A 22567-nucleotide genomic window follows, 5' to 3' on the forward strand; every position below is an offset into this window, starting at 1 on the left:
CGCGCTGGCGGCCGGGGGCTGCCCCGGGGCCGCCGCGGCCGGCCCGTCGTCGTGGACGCGCTCCTTGGAGAGGGCGCTGGAGGAGGCGGCGGCCAGCGGCGCCCTCAGCCTGAGCGGCAGGAAGCTGCGCGACTATCCGCGGGGCAGCGCCGCCAGCCACGACCTCAGCGACACCACCCAGGCCGGTAAGCGCGGGCGGGCCGGGCTGCCGGGGCTGCCGCGCTCCGGAGGTGCTGGGCGGCGGGCGAGGGGCGCGCCGACGCCCTCGGGGCAGCGCTTCCCGGCGGGTGCCTCCGGCGCGGCCGGTCCCCGCTCCCAGCATCCCCGGCCGGCCACCTGCTGCGCCCCGAAGGCACTGAGGCGCGGGAGGGTGCCAGCGGGAGCCCTCGGGGCTGTCGGGCTCCGTGCGGGAGCCGCTGCGCCCCGGAGGTTCCGAGAGGGGAAGCACGGGAGCGAGAGCCCTGGCGCCGGCGGTGTCGCACGTCGACTCCCAGCATCCCCATCCGGCGCTGCTGCGAACGAGTTGCGGGGAGGGGGGGAGTGTGGGCCGAGGCTCCAGGCGCCCCGCGTCCGCTGCGCCCCCGGCTGTGCCGAGCAGCGGGACGGGGCTCGAACGGCGGCGCCCCCGGATGCGCTGCGGGCAGCGGGCCCGAGGGGAGCGCAGGGGCCCTGCTCGCCCCGGGGTGGCTCGGAGCCCGGCGCGTGTGCTGGTACCTGCCGGGAAGGGGCCCAAGGTGTGGGGCTGCGGGGAGGGGTACCAGCTCTCCACACGCACAGCCCCCCCCCACCGCAGGGGGAGAGCGGGGCCGCCCCAGAGGGGAACTGCCACCGAAGACCTGCTGCTTGGTGTGGAGGGAAGTTGCCCTTGCCTTCCCCCACCCCACCCCGTGCATGTGCGCAGGCTTGGCTGTATTTCTTCCGTTTCATAATAACATCAAGTTATGCCGCCCCTCAGCCCATCAAAAAGTCTTCCAGAATGACTTAAAGCCAAACAGTAAACGCTGGTGAGCCGTTGTAAGGCAGACATAACACATCTGGCTGCATCTCTGTGGAGAGTGCCATTTTCTGCACAGCCCTTTAGAAGTCAAGCCCTCTTGGACTCCGTGGTGTTTTTTTCTTAGGAAGCGGTTTGCAAATTGGCCTGGGTGGTGATGCAGAAGAGGACTGCAGCTGCCTCTGCATGGGCTAAATTTCACACGAGGGTTCCGATTAGGGTTGCAATCCAAAACGCAGTTACTGGGGAGTAAATCCCACTCAAGTAAGTCAGAAGGGTCAACTTCTGAGTAAACAAGCATAAGGATCCTTTGGTGGTACTTTTGAAATCTGTGATCTAAGCTTTTGTAAATTACAAATCTTGTTTCAGATGCAGAAGGATGTTGGAAATGCCTGTGTGGTGTTATCTGAAATCTAAAAGTTACTAATTTGCATTTTATATAGCATCTTTCGTCCATGTCACTAGGTGTACAGTGGAATAGATACAGAACAGACGGTCTTACCAAAGTGCGAAGGGTAGTAGAGAAAGTTTGTGTGGTTTTGTCAAATAAGCAAATACTTATTTAAAACAACTTCAGCCACCTTTTTGTTGGAAGATGCTTCAAGATGGTAAAGTGGGTTTTTTAACATATAGTACTGCCTGTAGGCTTGATTGTATGTGTACAGCAAAGGAGAAGCAGAAAGCAGTTCCTTGCCCCAAGGATGAGCCGTACAATATAAAGTTGACAAAGAAGTTGATGGGTGTGGAGAAGGAGAAGTAAAGCTAACAAGGGATTAATCTGAGCAAACGCAGTTACACATGCTAAAGGTTTGCTTAGATTGAGAGCAGTAAAACTTATAACCTGCTTTTCTACTGTATGAGTGCCAAGGCTGGTATACAAGTGACTCCCATCCATTTAAAATGAGACAGAGCAATTTATAAAAACATAGTGGGAGTGGAAGGCAGATCACTTTGCTACAAAAGGGGCTTCATCGCTGGAGTAGAGGAGTCCCACGGTTTTGAGAATTGCACCTGCCATGGCCATGTTCTCACAAGCTTAGAGAAAGGAGACTTTCTGCTGTGAAGTTGTCGAGTTGGCTGAGGATCATCCTGGAAGCTAGCAAGGAATGCTGGGGACTTGCAAGCGTGTTCTCTCCACACACCCGTGTTACTCAGATTGTATGGACCCATGTGAGCTGGAGAGAGGCATCACTAGATCAGAAGTGCAGAACTCCCCACCCTGGCCCCGAGCTTTTCCTCCCAGTCACTGATTGTTTTGTGGCTTCCCAGCTTTTGTGCAGCTTGCCCTTGTATTCTGAAAGGTGCAAATGCCTCTCCTAAGGCTTGGAGACTGACAACAGGCGCTTTCAGCTAAACTATGCTGGTCTCTCCCCCCTCCACACACACACACACACACTGTTAGGCCCTCCCATCACTGGCATATATATGGCTCTGAATCTCACACTTCAGCTGAAGGAGGTTCCATGCCTGGAACTAGAGATTAGGCGGTGACACGTGCAGAGTAAACATTGTGGCACACAAAAGTGGACCTAGGCCCAGGGTTGAGTGCGGAATTTTTAAAGACTCTTTGATTATAAGGCAGGGAAAAGCTCGTGCTTCGGGGCAGGGTAGGACCTCTTCCATCATGTGGAGAACTGCTGTCATATGTGTGTGTAAGTTGTTGCTCTGTTTTAAAGAACCCCATATTCCCTTCTAAATATGGCTTTGGCAAGACTGGTAACTGCCAATTTGACATGGCGCTTACACAATCACGTGCAGAGCCTGAGTGGCAGTGAGTGCTGAGCATGGATAAAAATGCAAAATGTATTAAGTATTTACAGGCTCATTTAAACAAGAACTCGCGGTCAGACTAGGCTGTGTGAAATGAATGGCATATTGATGGGCCCAGATGAATAGTCACGTAACCAAACAGGAAGGAATATAAATCTGTGACTAAAATATACTGTTCCCTTGGTATGATTACGGTTAGAACTGTTTATTGCAAGTATAAATGTGAATCAGCTTTGTGAAACCTCTCAGTGCCCATTGTTGAATGAATTCAGAAGTTACCATCCATGGATGTAAATGTTCAAACAGATATAACTTTACACAAATGTGGTATCTTAAAACATAGACTTCTACTAGGAGAATGTCCGGTTGAAAAGGTTTAGGATATGAAGTTTGAGAAACCTGAGTTCAAAGCCAGTTCATTTGTCTATGAACTTGCTGGGTGACCTTGGACACGTCAACTTGAATGTTTTAATGTTAGAAATAGCATAGATGTGATAACAGCATGAGTAATCTATTTGTGGTATAATTGCAGTTCTTTTAACTTTCAGGTGATTCCCAAAATTGGTGTGAGAGTAATATTTGAGAAATAGTATTTTTAAAATATTTGGTGCCTTTGGAGAAAACCAGTGCTTCCGGCTTTCTTCAGGAGCTATAAAACGTATTCTTAGATACAGTCTAGAAAAACTGTTGGTAGTCCTACTAACCCTGCAGGATAAGTCAAAGTATTATTCCCCTACTGAAAGAAACACAGAGCCCTGGCTTGCACATAACAGCAAGTCAGGGTATAAATTGTCATTTAATTGTAGGTTGTTTCATGCAAATTTTACTGTGGTTTAACTGTGGGTTGTTAAGCATGTACAAACATAGAAACAAAGCAAGCCATCTAGTCTGACACCTGACTCCCGGGCTATCGAGTCTGATCCCCAACTCCACTCATGTAATCCCCGACATGGGATTGTCCAATCTTTCCTTGAACACCCCCACTGATGCGGCCTCAACCACCTCCCTTGGAAGCTCATTCCATATCCTAGGGGTCCTAACCATCAGGAAGTGCTTCCTGACATCCAATAACCCAGAAAGGAAAATCATGGTTTGTTGTGCTGTGAACTCTTGATTTGTTTATGGTTAAAAATTCATGGGGCAGGGTTCACATGTAAAGACAACCCATAATCTGTCTGTAATAACCTGCACTTGTGTAACCGCTGGTTGTGCATTTAGTCTCAAAACGTCCCATCGGTCTTAGTTCATATACAAGCTGTAGAGAGGAGGGACCATCTCTTGCTCATTGCAGACTAAGTGGAAGTGGAATAAATAAATATCCAGAAAGATTCATCTGATTCTGAGAAGGAGGCAGAGGGTGGGTGAGGGGACAGGGACTTTGATGCTTCAAGGTTACCTCATGCAGCTTCTCTGGTGGGGTGTGAGAATTGGCTTGCTTGGAAGGGGCAGAAGGGTTTTCCAGGCCAGGAGGGGGAGCATACGTGAGACCCAGCCCTTGACCTCGCAAGGAGGCAGTGGCAGAAATGAGCTGACCAATTAGCTGGTCTGGCTTTTCCAGTTGCCCTGCTTGCAAGAGCAACCCTGAGGGCGAAGTCAGAAGCTGCGCAGAAAGGAAGTTTCCAGTTTGGATTCGACTCTGGGCAGATGCGTCTCCCTCTGCTTTGATAGAAAGGCATTAGAGTTCATACTGTCCTAATATAACATAATCTGTTATGTTTCAGTACAAAGAACTACACTTCAAAGGGTTGTCTTGAGTTTGATAACCAGGAGGAAAGACATAGGGACCAGCTCACAACAGCAACCTTTTTGTGTAAAGTAATGGGCACTGGGGAGAAAATCAGATATAAGCTAGAGGAATCTGAGCTTGTGGTGATTTAAAGAGAAAGGGGTCTTGGGACAGCGCGATTAAAATGCTGAAAATTAAAGTAAAACTGCCGCTGTTATATAAACCCTATGGTATGAGCACACTTAGCTTATTGTGTACAGTTCTGCTCTCTGCACGTGAAAGGATAATGTGGAACTGGAAAAAGTACAGAAAGGAATAGTGAAAATAATACAAGGGGTGGCGTAACTCCTGTATGAGGAAAGGTTGTAACTACTGCGATTATTTTGCTCGGAAAAAATGTGAGTCAGGTGTGTACGGCATTACGCACGGTGTGGAGAAAGTAGAGAAGAAGGCATATTTCTTCCCCTCTCAGAACACTAGGACCTGGGGATTTCCTATGACGCTGGTTAGTAGATTTCTCTTCAGAGCTGCTACTTTGGCTGGCATGAAGTTGTCTTATGGAGGCGAGGGCTGCCAGTGGCTACTAGTCCTGATGGCTACATGCCGCCTCTAGCACCAGGAGCAGGATGCCCACGTACATTTCTTGCGGAGGAACTTGGGCAAGAGGGTGCTGTTGCACCCCTCTCCTGCTCGTGGACTCCCGTGGGCAGCTGGCTGGCCCACTGTGTCCACGGAAAGCTGGCCTGGATGGACCCCTGCTCTGATCCATCAGGGCTCATGTTAGGTTCTTAGTCTGTTTAAAGAAAAAGGAGAATGCGAGAAGTCCCACCTCTGCCCAGAAGCTTGTAAATTCTGTCACACTCAGCGTGGTCACCGCACGCGAACCGGGTCAGGGAATAGCTTGACTAAGGCCACCCAGAGGATTGAGTTGGCTGAGCTGAGATTTGATTTCAGTGTTTTCCGGCTTATAGCTCATGATCTTAATTACTAGCGAATTCAAAATGTGGCACTGGTATACATACCAGAGCTTAGAAAGCTCCTTGAAATGAAAGTCCCTATTAAATTCATTTTGAGCAGTTACTGGGTGTCTGACTTAAGCTATTTGTTGTGTCTGATCATTAACATTTCAGTGCTTGTGGTCGATAACTACCGTACAACAGAGCCTTGGTTGTTCGGCAGTATAGAAATCTAAGGCACAAAGCAGTATGATCTGACATCCATCTTTGTCCGTTTTCATCCCTTCAGAATCAATACTTGCTGATGTATTCTCATTTACTGTGATTTTGGGGACAGACTGTAATGTACCTACCCAGCATATTCTCTTCCTCATTGTTAAAATGTCAAGTGTCATTAGTGCTGCAGGGTGTGAAATGAGACGTGCAGGGTGGGAACTGCTTTTTCTGGGCATCTTTTGTGAGGACAGGTGGCGTCTGGCCCTCTCACCAGCTCCTGCCTATCACATTTCCTGTTAGAAAGCCAGCGCCGTTAAACTTCACATAAAATGATGTACAGGGTTGCTGGTAATGTTTCATATAGGAGAACATGCTATATGTTTATATGGAACTGTGGTAAAAAACCATGTATTTCTACAGACAGAGACTACTGATTGTAGGGATGGGAATCAACTGGCTGCAAGATCTCAGCATCTTGTTCCTGCCTTGTTATTCTTGTAGAATTTATACTGCAGATACTGCAAAAGTAAAATGCTTGAAGGGTAACTGGGAGAACATACTTCATGAAGTACTTCTTTCCTGACTGGAGGGATGAAACATGAACAAGCCTTGAAGAGACACTGTGAAATAAAAGGAACAATAGTTAGCTGTGACATCTCCCCCATTAAAAAACCCTATTGTGGAAATCCAATTAGATCCTAGTAAATAGATGGAAGATAGGAATATCAGCAGCAGGGCCCAACAATGGTCAATGCTTTCTCATGCATAATGGGCCTGCCAGATGTAAGCTGACAGGGAATGGATGTAACTCTCTTACCACATTTCTGCTGCTTCCTTCGCAAGCCCTGCTGTCAGTTTGCCTCTTCTGCCTTTAAGCAAAATATTCTGTATAGGAAGGCATAGAAATGTTCTAATAATAATAATAATAATAATAATAATAATAATAATAATAATAATAATAATAATAGGACTGTCTGATTTTCACTGATTGTAATAAATCCCTCTAAGATGCCAAGATCAAAGGTGGGAGGCAGCACTCCCGACTTCAAAGGGGGGAATACTTACCCTCTCCCAACTAGTGTGGAAAGAGCACCCACCGTGACTCCAGAGTCAGGCTAGGAGTGTTTTGCTGGGTGGGGCAGGGAGGAGACTGAGGAAGCCAGGGCATGGGCTGTCCTGGGGCCTCCTCAGCCCTCTTCAGCCTCCCCACAGTGCTTTGCTTTTGCTAGGTAGGCAAAAAGCCTGTCCAACAGAAATACAGGCTGGCAGGACTGGATGGTGAAGATCAGTGCTGAGTTCAGGGGCGCAACTCATGGATTTTTACCCAAAGTTTAAAAATGGAGCATTCTAGTAGCATGTTGTGGTGAATTACAAGATGGTGTAATTTCAGCAGTAGGGCTTTTCCGACAAATTTTATATTGAGAGAATTTGCATTTTTAAAAAATCAAGATGTGTTAGAAGGTTTCCCCATTGCCTAAACACGGAGTAAACAACCAAGCTTTTAAAAGTGCTCCTTGTTAATTTGTCCTTGACCTTGTACCTTTCAGATATTTAATCTGAAATGTTTGAAGGAAAAGTTTAAAACACAACGCGATCCAAATATTTATTTATTTATTTTTACATTTCTTCAGTACTCATCAGTTCACAGACTCCCTGGGCAGTTTACAAAATTTGAAATAACATTCATTTATTTGTTTATTATTATTTTTAATCCCACCCCATTAGCCGTAAGGCTCCATGGACAAGTTAGAAAAAGGAACCCATCCAGGTTCCTTATAAGATGCATATAAATACCACATATAATAAAAACACACACTCACATTAGTAAGTACTATGAAACAATAAAATACTACCACCATTGCAGCAAAATCTTATTCAGAGGTACAGTAAAATATGGTAAAAATGAGGATAAAAATCTAACTCTCAAAAGATTGGGTAAATAAAAAGATTTTCACCTGGTGCTGAAAGGAGCGAAGAGTGGGTGCCAGGCACACCTCTTTGGAGAGCTGATTCCCCGGATGGGGTGCCACAGCCAAAAAGGCCCTTCTGCTGGTAGCCCCCCTCCTTGCTTCCTTTGGAGGGGGATCTCTGAGAAGGACCACTGCTGGTCATCTCAGGGTTTGGGCACACAAACGTAGGAAAGAGGTGCTCCTTAAGATAACCTAGCCCATTACATATTGATTTTCATTGGAATACTTCTAGAAACTTAAAGACAATAGCATATGCTTACCTTATATTGTTTAGTTTTAACGGCAAAAACAAAGGTACTAAAATGACTGGCATATTAATAAATGTCAGCAAGCCAAAGAATTCTGCATTACAATATATATGATTTCTTGTGATCTGCATATACTTATTTGCAGTGGACTTACTTGCAAAGCCACTCTTAGACAGTCCGCAGGCCAAAGTGTACCAGTAGAGTGGCTGCATGCAGGTCCATGTTCCCCAAGAACCCTGTACTAATCCACCCCCCCCCACACACACACACTTTCTGTCCTTGAGCCCCTTGTGCATTGGCCTTGACGGAATACCTCATGGGTTGATTAAGTAACCACCACTTGCTAATTACTTCTACACTGACAACATGAGGTTTGAGCAAGGCGCAGCTTGATCCTGACTTGGAGGATTTTCTCAGCCACGTTTGCCAGTTTGGGTATCTGTGACAAAGTGATGCTTAATCAAGCCCGGACCTGTGAGTCGTCCTCAGCTAAATATTGATTTAAAGTCCACTGTTACAGCAAGCAAGATTGTACTTGCTTCTTGAAAGAAGAGGCAAATAAAAATAAAACTTGAAGCAAACATGCAGACACTACAGATATTTGCAAATATGTACTTGTTTTTGTAGCCCATGTTTTAACTTAGGTTTAGCTATTCAAATCAGCTTGTACCTGCATGTAGTTAACTGATCCTTCAAGCATTGTGGCTAGGAAAGGGGGGGGGGATTGCTGGAAGGAACAATTTCAGTGTGCATCTCGCTTTTAGAGACACATAATGGGAGTGCATAGTGATTTCATTGCATCTCTGCTACTATTCTGCAACCTTGCCTTCCAGATTGCTGTTGAAATCCCTGGGACTTGTGGGCCCTGTGGGTCAGGTACAGCAGCCACCATTCTGCATCAAAATATCCCAGCAAACTGTCTTCGTAAAATGCCACGAAGCAGAATGCTTCTGCTTTGCAAAGTCAAAGGGTTCAGGGAAGCCGTTCCTGTGCCACCGCCTGCAGCGTTCCCTCCATCAAGAAAGTTTTCCCGTGAGAGATCCGCAGGGTGGCCCCTTTGCGTTTCCCGGTTCTGTCAGTCTCTCTCTTGTCCTGTGTGACTTCCCTGCTCGTTGATGCCTTTGCACTTTCCTCTTGGACAGGTCAGCATTCCCATTCCACACCTCTTGCTCTGCTGCCCGCAGGCCGCTTCCTTGTTGCTGAGTCCTTTCCAGACTGTTTGGGGGCCTAACAACTGTGTCATTCTTGGGTTGTCTGTGGGTGTAAGTTGCATCCTATCTGAACAAACGACTGGATAGTCTTTGTATGCTATTTCATATACAGGAAAATTCTTAACTGGTAACAGTAATATCTTAAAACAGATAAAAGAATAAAAACTATTTATTCATTAGATTTATATCCCGCCTTTTTTCTTTTAAAAGAACTCAAAGTGGCTTACATCATTCTCCTGTTCACAATCTGATCCTCACAACAACAACCCTATGAGGTAGGCTGGGTTGAGAATCTGTGCCTGGCCTAAAGTCACCCACTTGGCTCCATGGATGAGTGGGGACTAGAACCCCGATTGGTCAAGTCCCACCCCTACGCTCTTAACCACCACACCCTATACATGAAAAACAACATAATGTTAAAACTGTGGCTGGTCAGCAGAAAACGTCATCGGAGTACTGAAGGCCCCTGGCTGCAGATCTGCAGTGGTCCCTCCCAGCAGCTTCATCAAAGGTTAAGCTCTGCTGGGTTCTCGCAGGAGTGCTCACGCTGCTGCCTCCTTAGGGGACATCAGGAGCCCCCTCTCACCGAGATGTGTTACCACACTATGAGCCCACCAGCTGCATCAACCGCTGCTCGTTCTTATGAGCCAGGAAGGATGTGCTTGGTCACATTACTGCAAGCATCTTCTTCAGATCATCGGGCCACAGCAACTGGAACTCATCCCACAGAATCCAGCAAATGGCAGTGTCAGGCATCTTGACTGGAGCTGGGATAACAGCAGCACCCAGAGTCCTCACAGGAAGCCATTATTCAAGAGAAATGCCAGGGAAATAGTGCCTATTTAATGGGCAGTCCATCTATGTCCGTATGGTTTCACCCTGTTTCCCTGTTTCACGAAATTTAGCTTGGTGTGTTAAGAAATTTCCCCCACTGTTTTGCAGTTTATTTGTTAGAGGTTTAGCAATCACAGTCATTTTAAGTGAGCAAACATTAATAAAACATAATAAAAGCCATGCTGGATCAGGCCAGTGGCCCATCTGATCTACCATTCTGGATGATTTCTTTGGCATTTTCAGCACTGAGCTGGGGTGGTTTTGCATGTGTGCTGTAATGAGAGAGACTGGAAGGAGCAGGAGGCCTTATTCATGACTGAGCAGAAGAACATGTCCTGGCAGCTTGTGGTCCTCCATATGCTCTGGTCTGAAATGTCCATCATTCCTTCCCTTTGGGTATGTTGGCTTGGGGTTGATGAAAGTTCTAGGCCAAAACATGTATGGCCTCTGACGTAGATTGCCCTCAGAGGGCTTTGGATTTAGGCTAGCCTTCCTCACCATTGTGCTCTCCAGATGTTTCTGAGGACGATTCTAGTCAGCCCCAGCTGTGTGGCTGATAGTCAGAAGATAGGTGCAAATATAGTCCAAGGCATCTGGAGGGCACCTTGTTGGGAAAGGTGGTTGCTGCTCTGTTGACCTCTCAGAATAAGCAGTCATTTGCCTAACAAAGGCGTGTGAAAAGTCCACCCTGCGGGCTGGATGTGGCATCCCCATCCAGCCTGCCAGTGTCTTCCCAGGGCCATATCCCTCTCCCAGCAGAGGAAGCACTCATCTGGCCGGCTACCGAGTGGAAACACGTTCTTTTCCCGGCAAGGGAGAAGGGGTGGGACCTTGGGTGGAAACTGCCGAGTGAATCAGCCCTCACTTCTCAGGTTTGTCGTGCTTCTTTGTGAGCTGCTGATGCTTGCTTCTCAGTAGACATGTAGAGTCTTGGTAGTTGGAATACTGTCTGAAAGTGTTTGGTCCTGCCTGCTTCTGAGTAGGCTTAAAATTGGCAATAATTCCAGTTTGGCTATACCAGCTTTGCCTTTATCTCTTGGGTCTCTTTGATGGTGGAAATGTGAAAATAAAATATCCACACTTCATTTAGCTCTTCCAGCAACTTACTAAAACAACAGTTCATCTCTTAATTCCCTGGTCGCTTTTGTCCAAGTAGAAAGCTCAAAAGATTGCTCTGTATTATTTCCATATGATGGCCAGATAAAAAGGGGTGTGTCGAGTTGGTCATATTGTTAATGTAGTTGACTAAGTGGAGGTGTGTAGATTTGTATATTGCGTTTTCCTTCATTACATACCTTCTTGGTTTGTATGCCATGTGTCTGAGTTAACCCTTTCGCTGTTGAGAAATAAAAGAGTCTTTTATTCTTGCTGTGCTTTCCAGGGCCAGGGTAGACTCTGCATGAGGATGGTGAGGCCTGGGAAGTGCAGGCACAGAGATGGCAAAGGAGGAAGAGATTGCCTCAGGGCCAGCATCTCCAGGTGTTCAGGCAGGCAGTCCCTGGGAACCAACAGGGTTTGGAAGTGCTGGGAAGGGACATGGGAGAGAAGCCAGATGAGCCTGGCCGGATCCTTGACCCCTGGCGTGGTGTTGGGGGAGAAGAGTGAGCCAGTTAGAGGGCCTGCATAGATTTAGGAGGCTTGGGGGTGTGGCCCAGGGTTACTGAAAAGGAGGTTTCATACAAATTTGAGTTCCACAAACCACGCAGTGAGTGGCCAGAGACTCTTCTTTTTCTTGTTAAAACTCGATGGATATACACCAGAAATGAGTTTTTGCCAAAGAACCATCTGTTGCCTGAAAAAGACAGGTGGGGAACTCCCAAAATTTGCTTAGATCAGTTCATGGCAATCTAATTCCATTTGGTGTCTTTATTATAGCTAATTTGTGCTTTGTGAACCGCCCAGAGAGCTTTGGCTGTTGGGCACTAAATTAAATCAACACTTTAAAGATAACTTTTGACAAATGTCTTCTAAATGAAATAAATGCATTTCAGTTTAGTCTAGTATGGTGTCATAATATGTTGAAACCTTGAATTTAGCTCTTCCCAGGCTAAAATCCTGTACCCACTTAAAATGCATACACATGCACACACAGAGAAATAACAGTTTGGGGAACGGGGTCCTTTCATTTCCTTCCAAGGACATTTTCAATGAAAACTTCGGGAGGACACTAAAAAAGTAAGGGGAACATGCAGGGTCCAGAGGCATTCTGAGACCATAAAAGTGTGGCTGGCTGGCTTCAGCTCAGTGCTTCACTCTGAAGGATGCCCGGCCACCTAGAAAAAAGAACAGAGTAATTTGTGGGGGTGGTGGCAAGCCTTTTGTTGGGCTAGAGTGATGTGGGGAGCAAGGAAGGTGTTTGACTGGTTTATGTGTGGTACGTCGTTCTCTCTGAGCATTTCCTATTTGCCTTCTATGAAGCAAATATTTTGTTGTGCTTCATGGAGCTTGCCTGCTGGGAAATCAGAGTTTCAGGACTGTCCCCGTCCACCACTGCAGCCATGTAATGAGAACACAATCAATATTTCAAATGTGCCCACTGACCCAAAAAGGCAGGGGAATCACTGTTGGAGAATGTTGCTATGTTGTGTAAACTTTAAAAAAAAACCCTCAAATGCAAGATGAATTTCTGCAATGTAAAGTTGCTGTGTTCATGAGAGGTGAATTCAGGGTGTTGTGAATTGGTTTTGCTTGTTTCTGGTGAGGGATTTTTTAAAAAATCTTGCTCAAAGATACCAGAAGCAAGTATTCTGCATCTGGTTTTCTTTTGACCATGCCCCCTCTCTTATGGTTGCCCTTTTCACCTCTTTCCTCAAAGGACTGACAAAGACATCCTGTTATAGAGTATATCCTATTTAAAAGATCATTATTTGCAATATTGTGCATTTGGCTTGATATCCAAAAATGCTGCTTGTCATTAACATTGTAACTGAGAACGTTTTTGCCCAGATGATACTCATTTTTGTTTACTAGAAAATGTGTGGTTTGCATTTTCAACTCACCCCTGCCTCTATCCCCATATACTTTGCAGACAGCAAAATCTATGATACCTTTGCTTAGGTAGCATTTAGCATATTTTCAATATAATGGCTCTTAAATTTCATAGAAATGCGTAATCATGCAATTCAATATACAGAGTTGCAAATTATGCATGTTATGTGTTTCTAAAGCAGTAAAAATTATGCTTTATAAGAAAGTCATTATTATGTACCAATGATAGGAACTGTTATGCATTTGTATGAATGATGGTTTTGAATTATCAGTTATCATGGGTCTTTGTCTAATTTAAGTAGATATTGCTTTTCAGTGATAGTTTTGAATTATCATTGATAAGTTCAGAATAGAAACATTGTTTTTCATATTTTCAATGGCCCTAAACTTTGGTAGCAAAAAGTTATCATTTTATTGTAACTTTTCAGCTATCATAATAACCAATGAAATAATTAGGAACCAATAAGTTCCAATCAGACATTTAATGAAAATAAATAATTCACAATACAATTTTCAGCTGATCTGGACAAAAGGTAGAATGCAGCAAATAAGGGCATGCAAAACTACTCAATAGACACTTGATTTATAGAAACAATCCCTGTTTATTTTATATTGTCCATTTGCTATATTTGTTATCCCACCTTTTTTTCCTGCAAGGAGGCCGTTCTCTCCATTTTATCCTCACAACAATCCTGTGACATGGTTAGGCAAGAGTTGGTGCTTGGCCCAAGGTCACCCACGTTCAGGTGGCGTCTAGAATTGCTAATCTTGCTGTCTGCATCTTCAGTAATTTCTCGCACAATTTGTTTTGGTAGGCCATCGTTGTTTGAAGAAGTCATGAGATTGTATTAAAGAGTGTCCTTAACATGATTATATTAATTTCGCATCTGTTTTGCATTTGTTGGTATGTTTTTGGAACTGTTGTGAAGTGTTTTTGGAAGCCTTTACTCTAGGTTTTCTTCAGCTTTTGAACCCTAGATTCCTTATTTGCTTGTCTAAGAGCAGTTTTGGATTTCAAGTATACACCTTTTATATGAGTTGGGTGGGGGAGGGACTGTTGTCTCTGAGGAGAATGTACTGCATGATGTGCATAGATGAGGAACATGTCTCAACATTGGTAGTTAGAGAATCTTAGATAAAAAGTCCTCAGACCTCAGAGGCTTGGGTCTAGTGATTGCATAAGCAGACGCAGACGTAAATCTGTGTTTGAGCTTTACCACATCGGTCATGTAAATCCCCCCAGCCGTCCAGATGCTCCTCTCCCTCCCACCTCTCCTTCTGCATACAGAAAGCAAGACTGTTCAGAGCCCTATGCTCTGGTGTACCTGGTTTTTCACATCATGGGAACCTTCCACCTGTATTCGGAGATGATAGCATGTTGGTGATTTAATGTTCATATCAAGTCAGAGCATGTTCTCTTTCTCCTCTCTCCCTCCCTCCCCCTTTTCACTAAGCAAGGAGAGAAGGGATCTTTTGGTCTTGTAAAGGTTCATAGGGATACACGGAGCAGTTTCTTAATCGAGGTGAAGCGCACTGTAAGGCTGTTACGCATGCAGCCTTACAAAGAGGGATTAAGGGGAAAGTAGCTGGAGTTGTGTTAAACAGAAAGTTACTTGTTTTCATCATAGAGGTTGACCATATGATATAGTGATAAGGTGACTTTTCAGTAATTTTATTTTTATTTATGTACTATACTTTATGTAGTTTATGTACCAAATAGAATAGCCAATAGTCAAAGCTGTCTGGATAGTCATGTCTCCTAGTTATTCTGCCAGAACATTATTGTACCTGACATGAAGAGCGATGGCTTGGTACATTGCCACCATGAATTTATGGTATTTTATTTATCTTTCTGAGTGGTGACAGGGAGTAGCTTGGATTTGGGCAGGTTTACAAGCATTTTTACTTTCCTACAAGCATTAATTTTTGAGAGCTCTCCTGGCAGATGTGTTGTGAGTGTGAATGAGCAGTGGTAATGGTGTTGGTCCATTCCATAGGATGGACTGATTAATTTATTATATGTGTACAGTAAACTAGGATTAAAAATTGGGCCTCTGTTTAGAGCACTGTTAATATACTAAAACATGCCTCATGGGAACACTCCCTTTTCCGTTGTTTATCAGTCATGTGGAAGCATAAGAAATCAGTTGTCACTCAGGAGAATTCCGTATCAGCATTCTTTCCCAGGGCCATAGTTTCAGCTGGTCCCTGTTGGAGTCAGCGCACTGGGATAGATGGTATCGTTTGACTGAATCTATGCTTTCCATCAACTAAAGCATGATATGAATGTACATGATGTAGCAAGCTTGCTGAAGTTAAGCAAGTTTGCACCTACTCAGTGCGTGGATGGGACAGCTCCTGGAAGAAAAATCGAAATGCGTTTGAAGAAAAATCCAAATTGGGCTTTCTCTGCAGTGGCGCCCAGTCTGTGGAATGCGCTCCCCAGAGAGGTCCGCCTGGCGCCGTCGTTATTTGTTTTTCAGCGCCAGGCGAAGACCTTTTTATTCAAACGTCATTTTAATTGCTAATATTATTTGCTTATTTTATTCTTTGGCCAGGGCAACTTATTTTATATTGTTAATTCGTTTTATATTTTTAGTGTATTATATTTTAATTGATGTTTTGTGAGCCGCACCGAGGCTCCGGCGAATGGGGTGGCATAGAAATTTAATAAATAAATACATACATGCTCCAGTTTGATAAATTTGCCCATTACCAGCTTTGCTGCCCCCTCCTTTTGGATGGGCAGTCCTGGAACATAAGAGCTCTGCTGGAGGAGCCCAAAGGTTTATCTTCCTCACAATGGCCGGTCACATGCCAGTGGGAATACAGCAAAAAAATAGGAAGGTGAGGCGCCTCTCCTGGTGTTGCTTCCTAACACCTGGTATACAGACTATCTCGAATCCTGGGAGTAGTATATGATTATCCTGACTAGCAGCTGTTGGTAGCCTTTAAAAAACCAAAGATAGCCATGCTGGTCCATGTGGGAAAAAGTCCAAAATTTAGTACTTGGCTTCTAAGAAAACTGTTGGTTTGGGACTGTTAGCCTTGTCTCATAGAAACCAATTTAAGTGGATGGGTACCACCGTATCTTGTGGCAGTGAATTTCTTGGTGGGGCTTCCTTTTGTCTCCTTAATCCCCCAGGTCAGGGCCAGTGGATGACTGCAGGTTGAGGTTTTATGAGAGAGTAACATCCACTTTGTCTATACCATGCATACTTTTATGGTATCGCCAATTGCTTGGGACCAAAAGAGGCTTCCCACACCATTCTGCTCTTCCTTGGTACCTAATGGGTTAACACTGTAAGCCACTATGGAGCCAAACTTGGCTGAAAATCTGGGTATGTATGGAAAAAAGTTGTGTATGGAAAAAAGGCAGCTTATAAATATACAATAAATAGCACATCATTGGTCTTATAAATTTGGCCTTTACATGAAATGGATTTTAGAGCATTAAAGAGACAAACAAGTTCATGTCTTTGTTTTGCTTCATGCATTGATCACTTCCAAATGGTTGGAAAGTCCCTTAATCAGGAAACTGTGGGTGTACAGGGTGCTGGGTAGTGTAATGGTCACAGATGAGATCGGATGCAGTACTAGTCATGGGCTAGTACTGTAATAATTTAGGCTGTCGGTGTTCTCCTTTCCATTGAAGCAACTAGAGTGCAGGTTTCTGCAGAGATTCTCTAAATAGCAGTAATGTTTGCTCAGCACAGTATGACCTCTGTACAGAGTGATGATCGATGCTCAGCATAGGTATGAAAACGTTAATTATGAAGCATTTTAGCTGTACATACCTGCCTGCAGCATAATATATAAAATGCAAATGCATAGATGGAGATAGTGATAGGACCTGTTTTTGATGACCTTCACATCCATGGCAGCTTCTTAAAGTGTATGGAGGTAAGAACTCTGGGAACAAGTATTGGTTACCTCCACCATGTAAGAGGTGCAGAGCGTACAAGCCTCTGTAACTTGCTCATTTTTTGTATTTTTGTAACAAAATCAGGTTAATGTTTTTAGTGCATTTCTAATGCTTTCTCTCACTCTCCACCTTCTTCAAGGTGCGTGCGTTTTGCTTTTCCTGTCTTTTGATATGTTCTTCCTTTTTGGTGTTGATGGGCGCATCTGCTTCCTGTCTGCTTGTGCTGTCACATTTGGCCAACCTGTTCAAAGTCAATGTTTTGTTTTTGAAGCAGGCACTCTCTAGACTGGATATGCCATTCTTAGTTCTTGCTGTAAAAGGAAAATGGATGCAACCGACAGCTTCAGTTAAAGAGAACATCAAATCCATGTGTCCTGCAAAGTTCTCCTCAATGGATTGTAAATGTGGGAGGCTGGGCCAGGGCATCTGGCAACCACCTCCTTTCATGATGACCTGCCTGTCTGCTCAGATCTTCGTTGGTGGTCCTTTCCTGAGTTCCCCTGGATTTGATCAGAGCTAGAGCATTTGGACTACATTTCCCATCATTCATACCCAGCCACTGGTGAATAGTCAAACCAAATCTGGAGGGTCATAAGCTGCCCACCTCTGATTTTAAGTATTTTATCCTGCTATTAAATTACTATATGTGGCCTGCCGGAATGAATGCTTCTCCAAAGGGGCATTTGTGGTGCTTTTTGCACAGACATTCAAATCTGATTCTGTTGAAATACCAGCTCAGCTCTTGAGTATCTCCTTGCTAGGCACTACCAGCCTGAGAGTCAGTGGGATTCAGTGTGCTTACTTCCCGTTCTGCAGAAGTTGTATAATGTTTCTGTATGTTTTTTCAAAAAGCACAGGAGCATGATGCATTCAGAGGGCATGTGACTGCATAAAGACAGTGAGAGTGGAAGTATATCAAGTGAAGCTACTTACATAAAAGTTGTCTTGCAAATAGTTACTCTAAGCAAATAGTTTGCTTTATATTTTGGTGGAGAGTTTTGGCTTTGTCCTGAAATCTAATTCTTGCAAATAGCACTTGTGACTGTCATCTTATTTTTGGACTGCACCACTTCAAACTGTACTTTAGACTCACGTGATTCAGCATTTATTCATAGAAAATAAATTCCTGGTATAAAGAAAAATAGAATGTCAGGGAAAAATGTCTTAGCCTGACTTTCTGGCTTGATTGTTTTTAAAAATCAAAAGTAAAGTGCATAAATTATGGTAATAGCAACCGCAAACAATAAAACAGGGCAAACCACAAAACAATTAAATAATATTCGAAACTATTCAGGAGTGCCTTTGCCAATATATTTCACTTCCCCTGTTACAGGCCTCTGAGGATGATCTTCTGAAGTTTGTTTCTACAAAATTTATGCCAATTGCCCAAAGGACTCTCTCAGTGGTTGCCCCTAAGCTGTGGAATGGCCTTCCGGGAGAGATGTGTTAGATATCTTAGATTGCTGCCTTCAAGAGGGAGTTAAACATTTATCTTCTGGCAGTCCTTCTCAGATAAGTTGTATTCTATATGGTTGTTTTTAGTTTGTTTTGTTGATGGTTTTAAACTCTTGTAAAATGCACAGAGTCTAGGGGAATAGGAGAGTGGGATGGATAGATAGATAGATAGATGGCCTGTATACCTTGGCAAATAACACATCTTTTCTTTTCGCACTCTTCTATAGAGATGAGAGGTGCACTCCAGTTGTGAGGCACCACTTAGAAGACCCTCTCCCTCATCCTCATATGCCTAACTTCTGATAGTGGTGGCACCTGAAGAAGGGCTTCTGATCAATCCTGAAAAGACTCAGCAGACTTGTGTGGTGGGAGGTGAGGTAGTCCTTCAGGTAACTAGGTCCCAAGCCAGATTTGTAGGTCATTTAACTTAATTTACTGTGTTTCTGTACTGCCCAATAGCCAGAACTCTCTATGAAGCTTACAAACGAAAATGGATTGTTCTGAGAAATGTACCAGAAACCAGAGTAAATCATAGACCCGCTGTTCTGAGAACCACTCAGTGAAGGACCACTGAGATATCACCATCATGGCCCATAATACCAGAGCTTTGCATGGGATTCTGACTTGAGCTAAATGTATGAACAGGATGGGAATTTAACATCAGTAGGACTTGGGCCACAGTGGATCAAGTCAGGATGTGCATTCACATGCAAGCATCATATAAATTAAATTTCTGAAGCTATAAGTTTGGACTTGGCATCCTACAGAAATGTCCGTAGTGCCTGCCTGTGGCTTGCCAGATTCATGTCTCCCAGCCCTAGATCAGAACTTTGCCAAAGGTCAGAGCTACTGCAAGAACACCCAGGGACTGTAAAAAAAAGGATATGCAGAAATACCCCTCCAAAGGGAGATACTTGCTTTGTTAACTCACGTGCTTGGCATGTGATGGCTTTAAGATGTAGCTTTATCGGCACCCTAGGTTGAGCTCCTCCCTTTTAAGGTGCTGGGTAAGAAACAGCAGGCAGGGAAGAAGGCAAGGCAGAGACAAGGCTTTATTGCTTGGCTAAATCAATAAAATAGGTGTTTAGCTGCCACACCTTAAAGCTTCCCGACACCTATGCTCTAGGCAAGCAGGAGTCTTGGCTGCAAAATCAAACCAACTGCCTAGGACTTGAAAGGCTGTATTTAAAACCTGTTGTAATGAATTCAATGAAGCTTGCGCAGGTGTACAAATAACTTTTGGCATCATTTTTAGCGTCAGAAAGTTGCATTGCATCTAGTTTAATCCAGGCTAACTTCTTCCTGTGGTTAAAAGCTGAAAGTTCTTACAGCATCCCCTTTGCTGTTTAACACTTGTAAAAATCAAATTCTATTCTTTTTAAATGTAATAAATGATTTCGGTACAGCATATCTTTCTGTGAAACATTTATTTGCTCTTCCTGATCACGTGATTTTGTTTCTCTCCTCCTTCGTGGTCTCTGGGCATCACACATGTGGTCTCCTTGTTAGTTTTGAGCCTGTTGTCAGGAAGCAACTGTAGCTAAGTGTTCAACTGATAAACTTGACTGTAATGTTTGGTACATAAACAACCAAAGAGGAAGACGAAAAGCAATAGTATTTTGTATATCTGAGCTCAAGAGAACCCTCTCTTTGGTAATCAGAAGGCAGTTCTCCGTGTACCCTTGTGTTCTTTCATATCTGTGTGCTCATCAACTGGTTCTATATTGACTCTTTCCACTTTCCCCTAGAAATCAAAGTGACTGGGCTTCCCAGTTTCACACACTGGTGCTAATTTCACACATATACGCGAATATGCTTTTTTATGGACCTCGGTGCAGCCTCCTTGCGTTTTTGAGCCCATGCATGGAGCTTATGCCATTCGGTGAGTACATGTGCTGCTTTTGTGTACTTCAGAGAAAAATCAGTCAGAGACTTGCCATCCCCATTTCACCTGTGTGTTTCTCTGTAATGGAGAATCATAACGAGAAAAGCTGAGAGACCCAAGATATCACTTCTGAAGGTGATCTAAATCAGTCCGCTACTCTTACATACACATTTCTTCAAAAAAAGGTGAAAGAAACTGCATTAATTCACCCTACACTGTATTTCCCCCTAAATTTGCAGCTATTAGTCTTTGGACCAGTGAGCATACGCGTATTTATTTTTAATCTGTAAGAGCTCTTCAAATGTAAGTAAAGCTAGTACCTGTCGGATGACTCTCAGTGCTGATTATTTTTATCCTTCTGTCAGAAACAGGATCAAAGGAAAATGATCAGACTATCCTGAGTCCAGAAGAGGGCACAAAGCCAACCCTGCTGGTTGTAAAAACATAACATTTGGCCCAGAGTCCCATAGCTCCATCATTCCACATAACTAATCTTGCACAACTCATCAAGCTTTCCTACATTGAAACATTCGCTTCTACGCCAGTCGAGACAGCAGAGTTCTCAGCACTCCTCAAGAGTGTGTCGTTTTTGGATATTAAGAGCTGCATTCCTAAGTGGAATATTATTCATTTATTTCTGTAGTGTCTTGCAGCTGAGGCTCTCTGGGCATTTTACAGCAATTCATAAAAAGAGACAATAACATGGAATAAAAATCAGAAAAAAGTTTAAAAGTTTGCAGCAGCTAAAAAAGGCAATAATAAAGATGGGCTCTGCAGAAACACCAGGGGTGGTTTTCCAATGGCAACCATGGAGAGAAGGAGGGGTAGGGCGGGCATTGGGGAATGGGAAATTGCACCTAGGACTTTTCTGAATGGGCAGCTAGACCGTGAGATAGCCAGTGGCACCGGCCTATCACAATGCAGGAACAGGAGCGCTGTACAGGCACACGTGCTCATCACTTGCATAAGAAGAATAAAATAGCAGGCTTTTAATTATTTAAACGTTTATATTTTCTACTAAAATATTCACCAGCCCACAAGGAAATAAAAACAAGAAGACAGCAGAATAAGTAGCAGAGACATTCTTGAACTTTAGAAACAGCAAACAATTAAAATAATAAAGTAAAAATAGCAGCAGCAAAATTATGAAATTATAGAACTGTGAGAACCACTACAAACCGATTTCCTTGGTGAGCAAATACGTTTTGACTTGCTCCCGGATGCCAGCAGTTGAGGTGTGCCTAACTTGCTTATAAAAGGCACTCCACAAATAATAAAACTAAAACATCATTGAAAAGGGCCCCTCCACAGTTACTACTCATCTGATTTCAACTGGCGGAGGCACTTGAATGTAGTACTAATTAAATCTAATTAAAGAGCTGGATTGAATGGAAAAATTCCATTCTTTTTCCAGACCTTTCACATTGGATGACTAAGCTCAGTTCTGTGACAATTGACCCAAACAGCTTCTGGCTAGGCAAAAATTGAAGAGTATTTACATTTTATGCTGAAGGGATTTTGAGCTTTTGTGTTTGATAAAGGCTCATATTGAAGTATGGAAAATACACAACGGTCTTTATCACTGAAAAGTATGCTTCAATTATAGCATCTTAAAGAGAAACTCAGTTTTTAAATTGGTACATGATGCCTGTAATGATATAACTGGCTACATGTTGCTTAGGCGTATTGTGTATTCTCTGGCATGGAAGTGACCTTTTTGACCGAACTGTTTAAATTTAAACTTCAGTTAGGAATGTGTCTTGTACTTTATTCTTTGCATCATCTCTTGGACATCGTTCTTTGAATACTTGTCTTGTTTTGTTAATTAATGTCTCGAGATTGATTTATCTGGTACTGTACCAGTAATCTGGCACCATTCCAATTTTTCCCTTGGAAGTCTGCTAATTGTCCTATTGAAGTTTGTATAAGCAAGAAACAGAGAAGGGTGGGGCAGGGAAAGCGAACTATAATAGTCTCTATTTTGTTAAGCATGATGTCACCAAAAGAGTGGATTGGAGTCCTTAAAAGCACATTAGACTTCAGCCCCCCAGTGGGCCTTTCAATGTTTCTTTTCAGTGGACAGCGTTCTCTTGAAGACATTACGTTCTCTTGAAGACATTACGTAGGGTCTGCAGTAGAATGCAGCAATTTGGTGACCTTGCTGTGTCACCAAATATCGCTATATAGGACCATTGTAGAGTGTTGGGAGCTCGAAGTGCAGTGTCGCTTCGGCCAATCCGTTCATTTGACAAATTTACACAAGTATACCTGTGAGGAATTACTGGATCCTGAAGCAGGGTTTGATACCTGGAATGCACTTTGGTGGTTACCTGCTAAAACTCCTGCCATGAGTTTTCTCAGCCAGCTCCCAGCACAGTTGGCCACTGTA

General features: G+C 43.8%; 1 protein-coding gene across 1 annotated transcript in view; it reads left to right on the forward strand.

Annotated features, from left to right (window-relative positions):
• Window position 1: 1 nt before the first annotated feature.
• The window catches only part of LRCH3 (leucine rich repeats and calponin homology domain containing 3), a gene marked incomplete at its 5' end in the record, with an annotated part of 99313 nt that continues 76747 nt past the window's right edge, over window positions 2-22567 (forward strand). The window contains one exon of the mRNA XM_044456215.1: window positions 2-185. Within this exon, the coding sequence (XP_044312150.1) occupies window positions 2-185 (184 nt within the window). The remainder of the gene's footprint in view (window positions 186-22567) is intronic.

The sequence above is a fragment of the Varanus komodoensis genome, unplaced genomic scaffold (genome assembly GCF_004798865.1).
Source record: "Varanus komodoensis strain SLA01 unplaced genomic scaffold, ASM479886v1 scaffold82, whole genome shotgun sequence".
Taxonomy (NCBI): domain Eukaryota; kingdom Metazoa; phylum Chordata; class Lepidosauria; order Squamata; family Varanidae; genus Varanus; species Varanus komodoensis.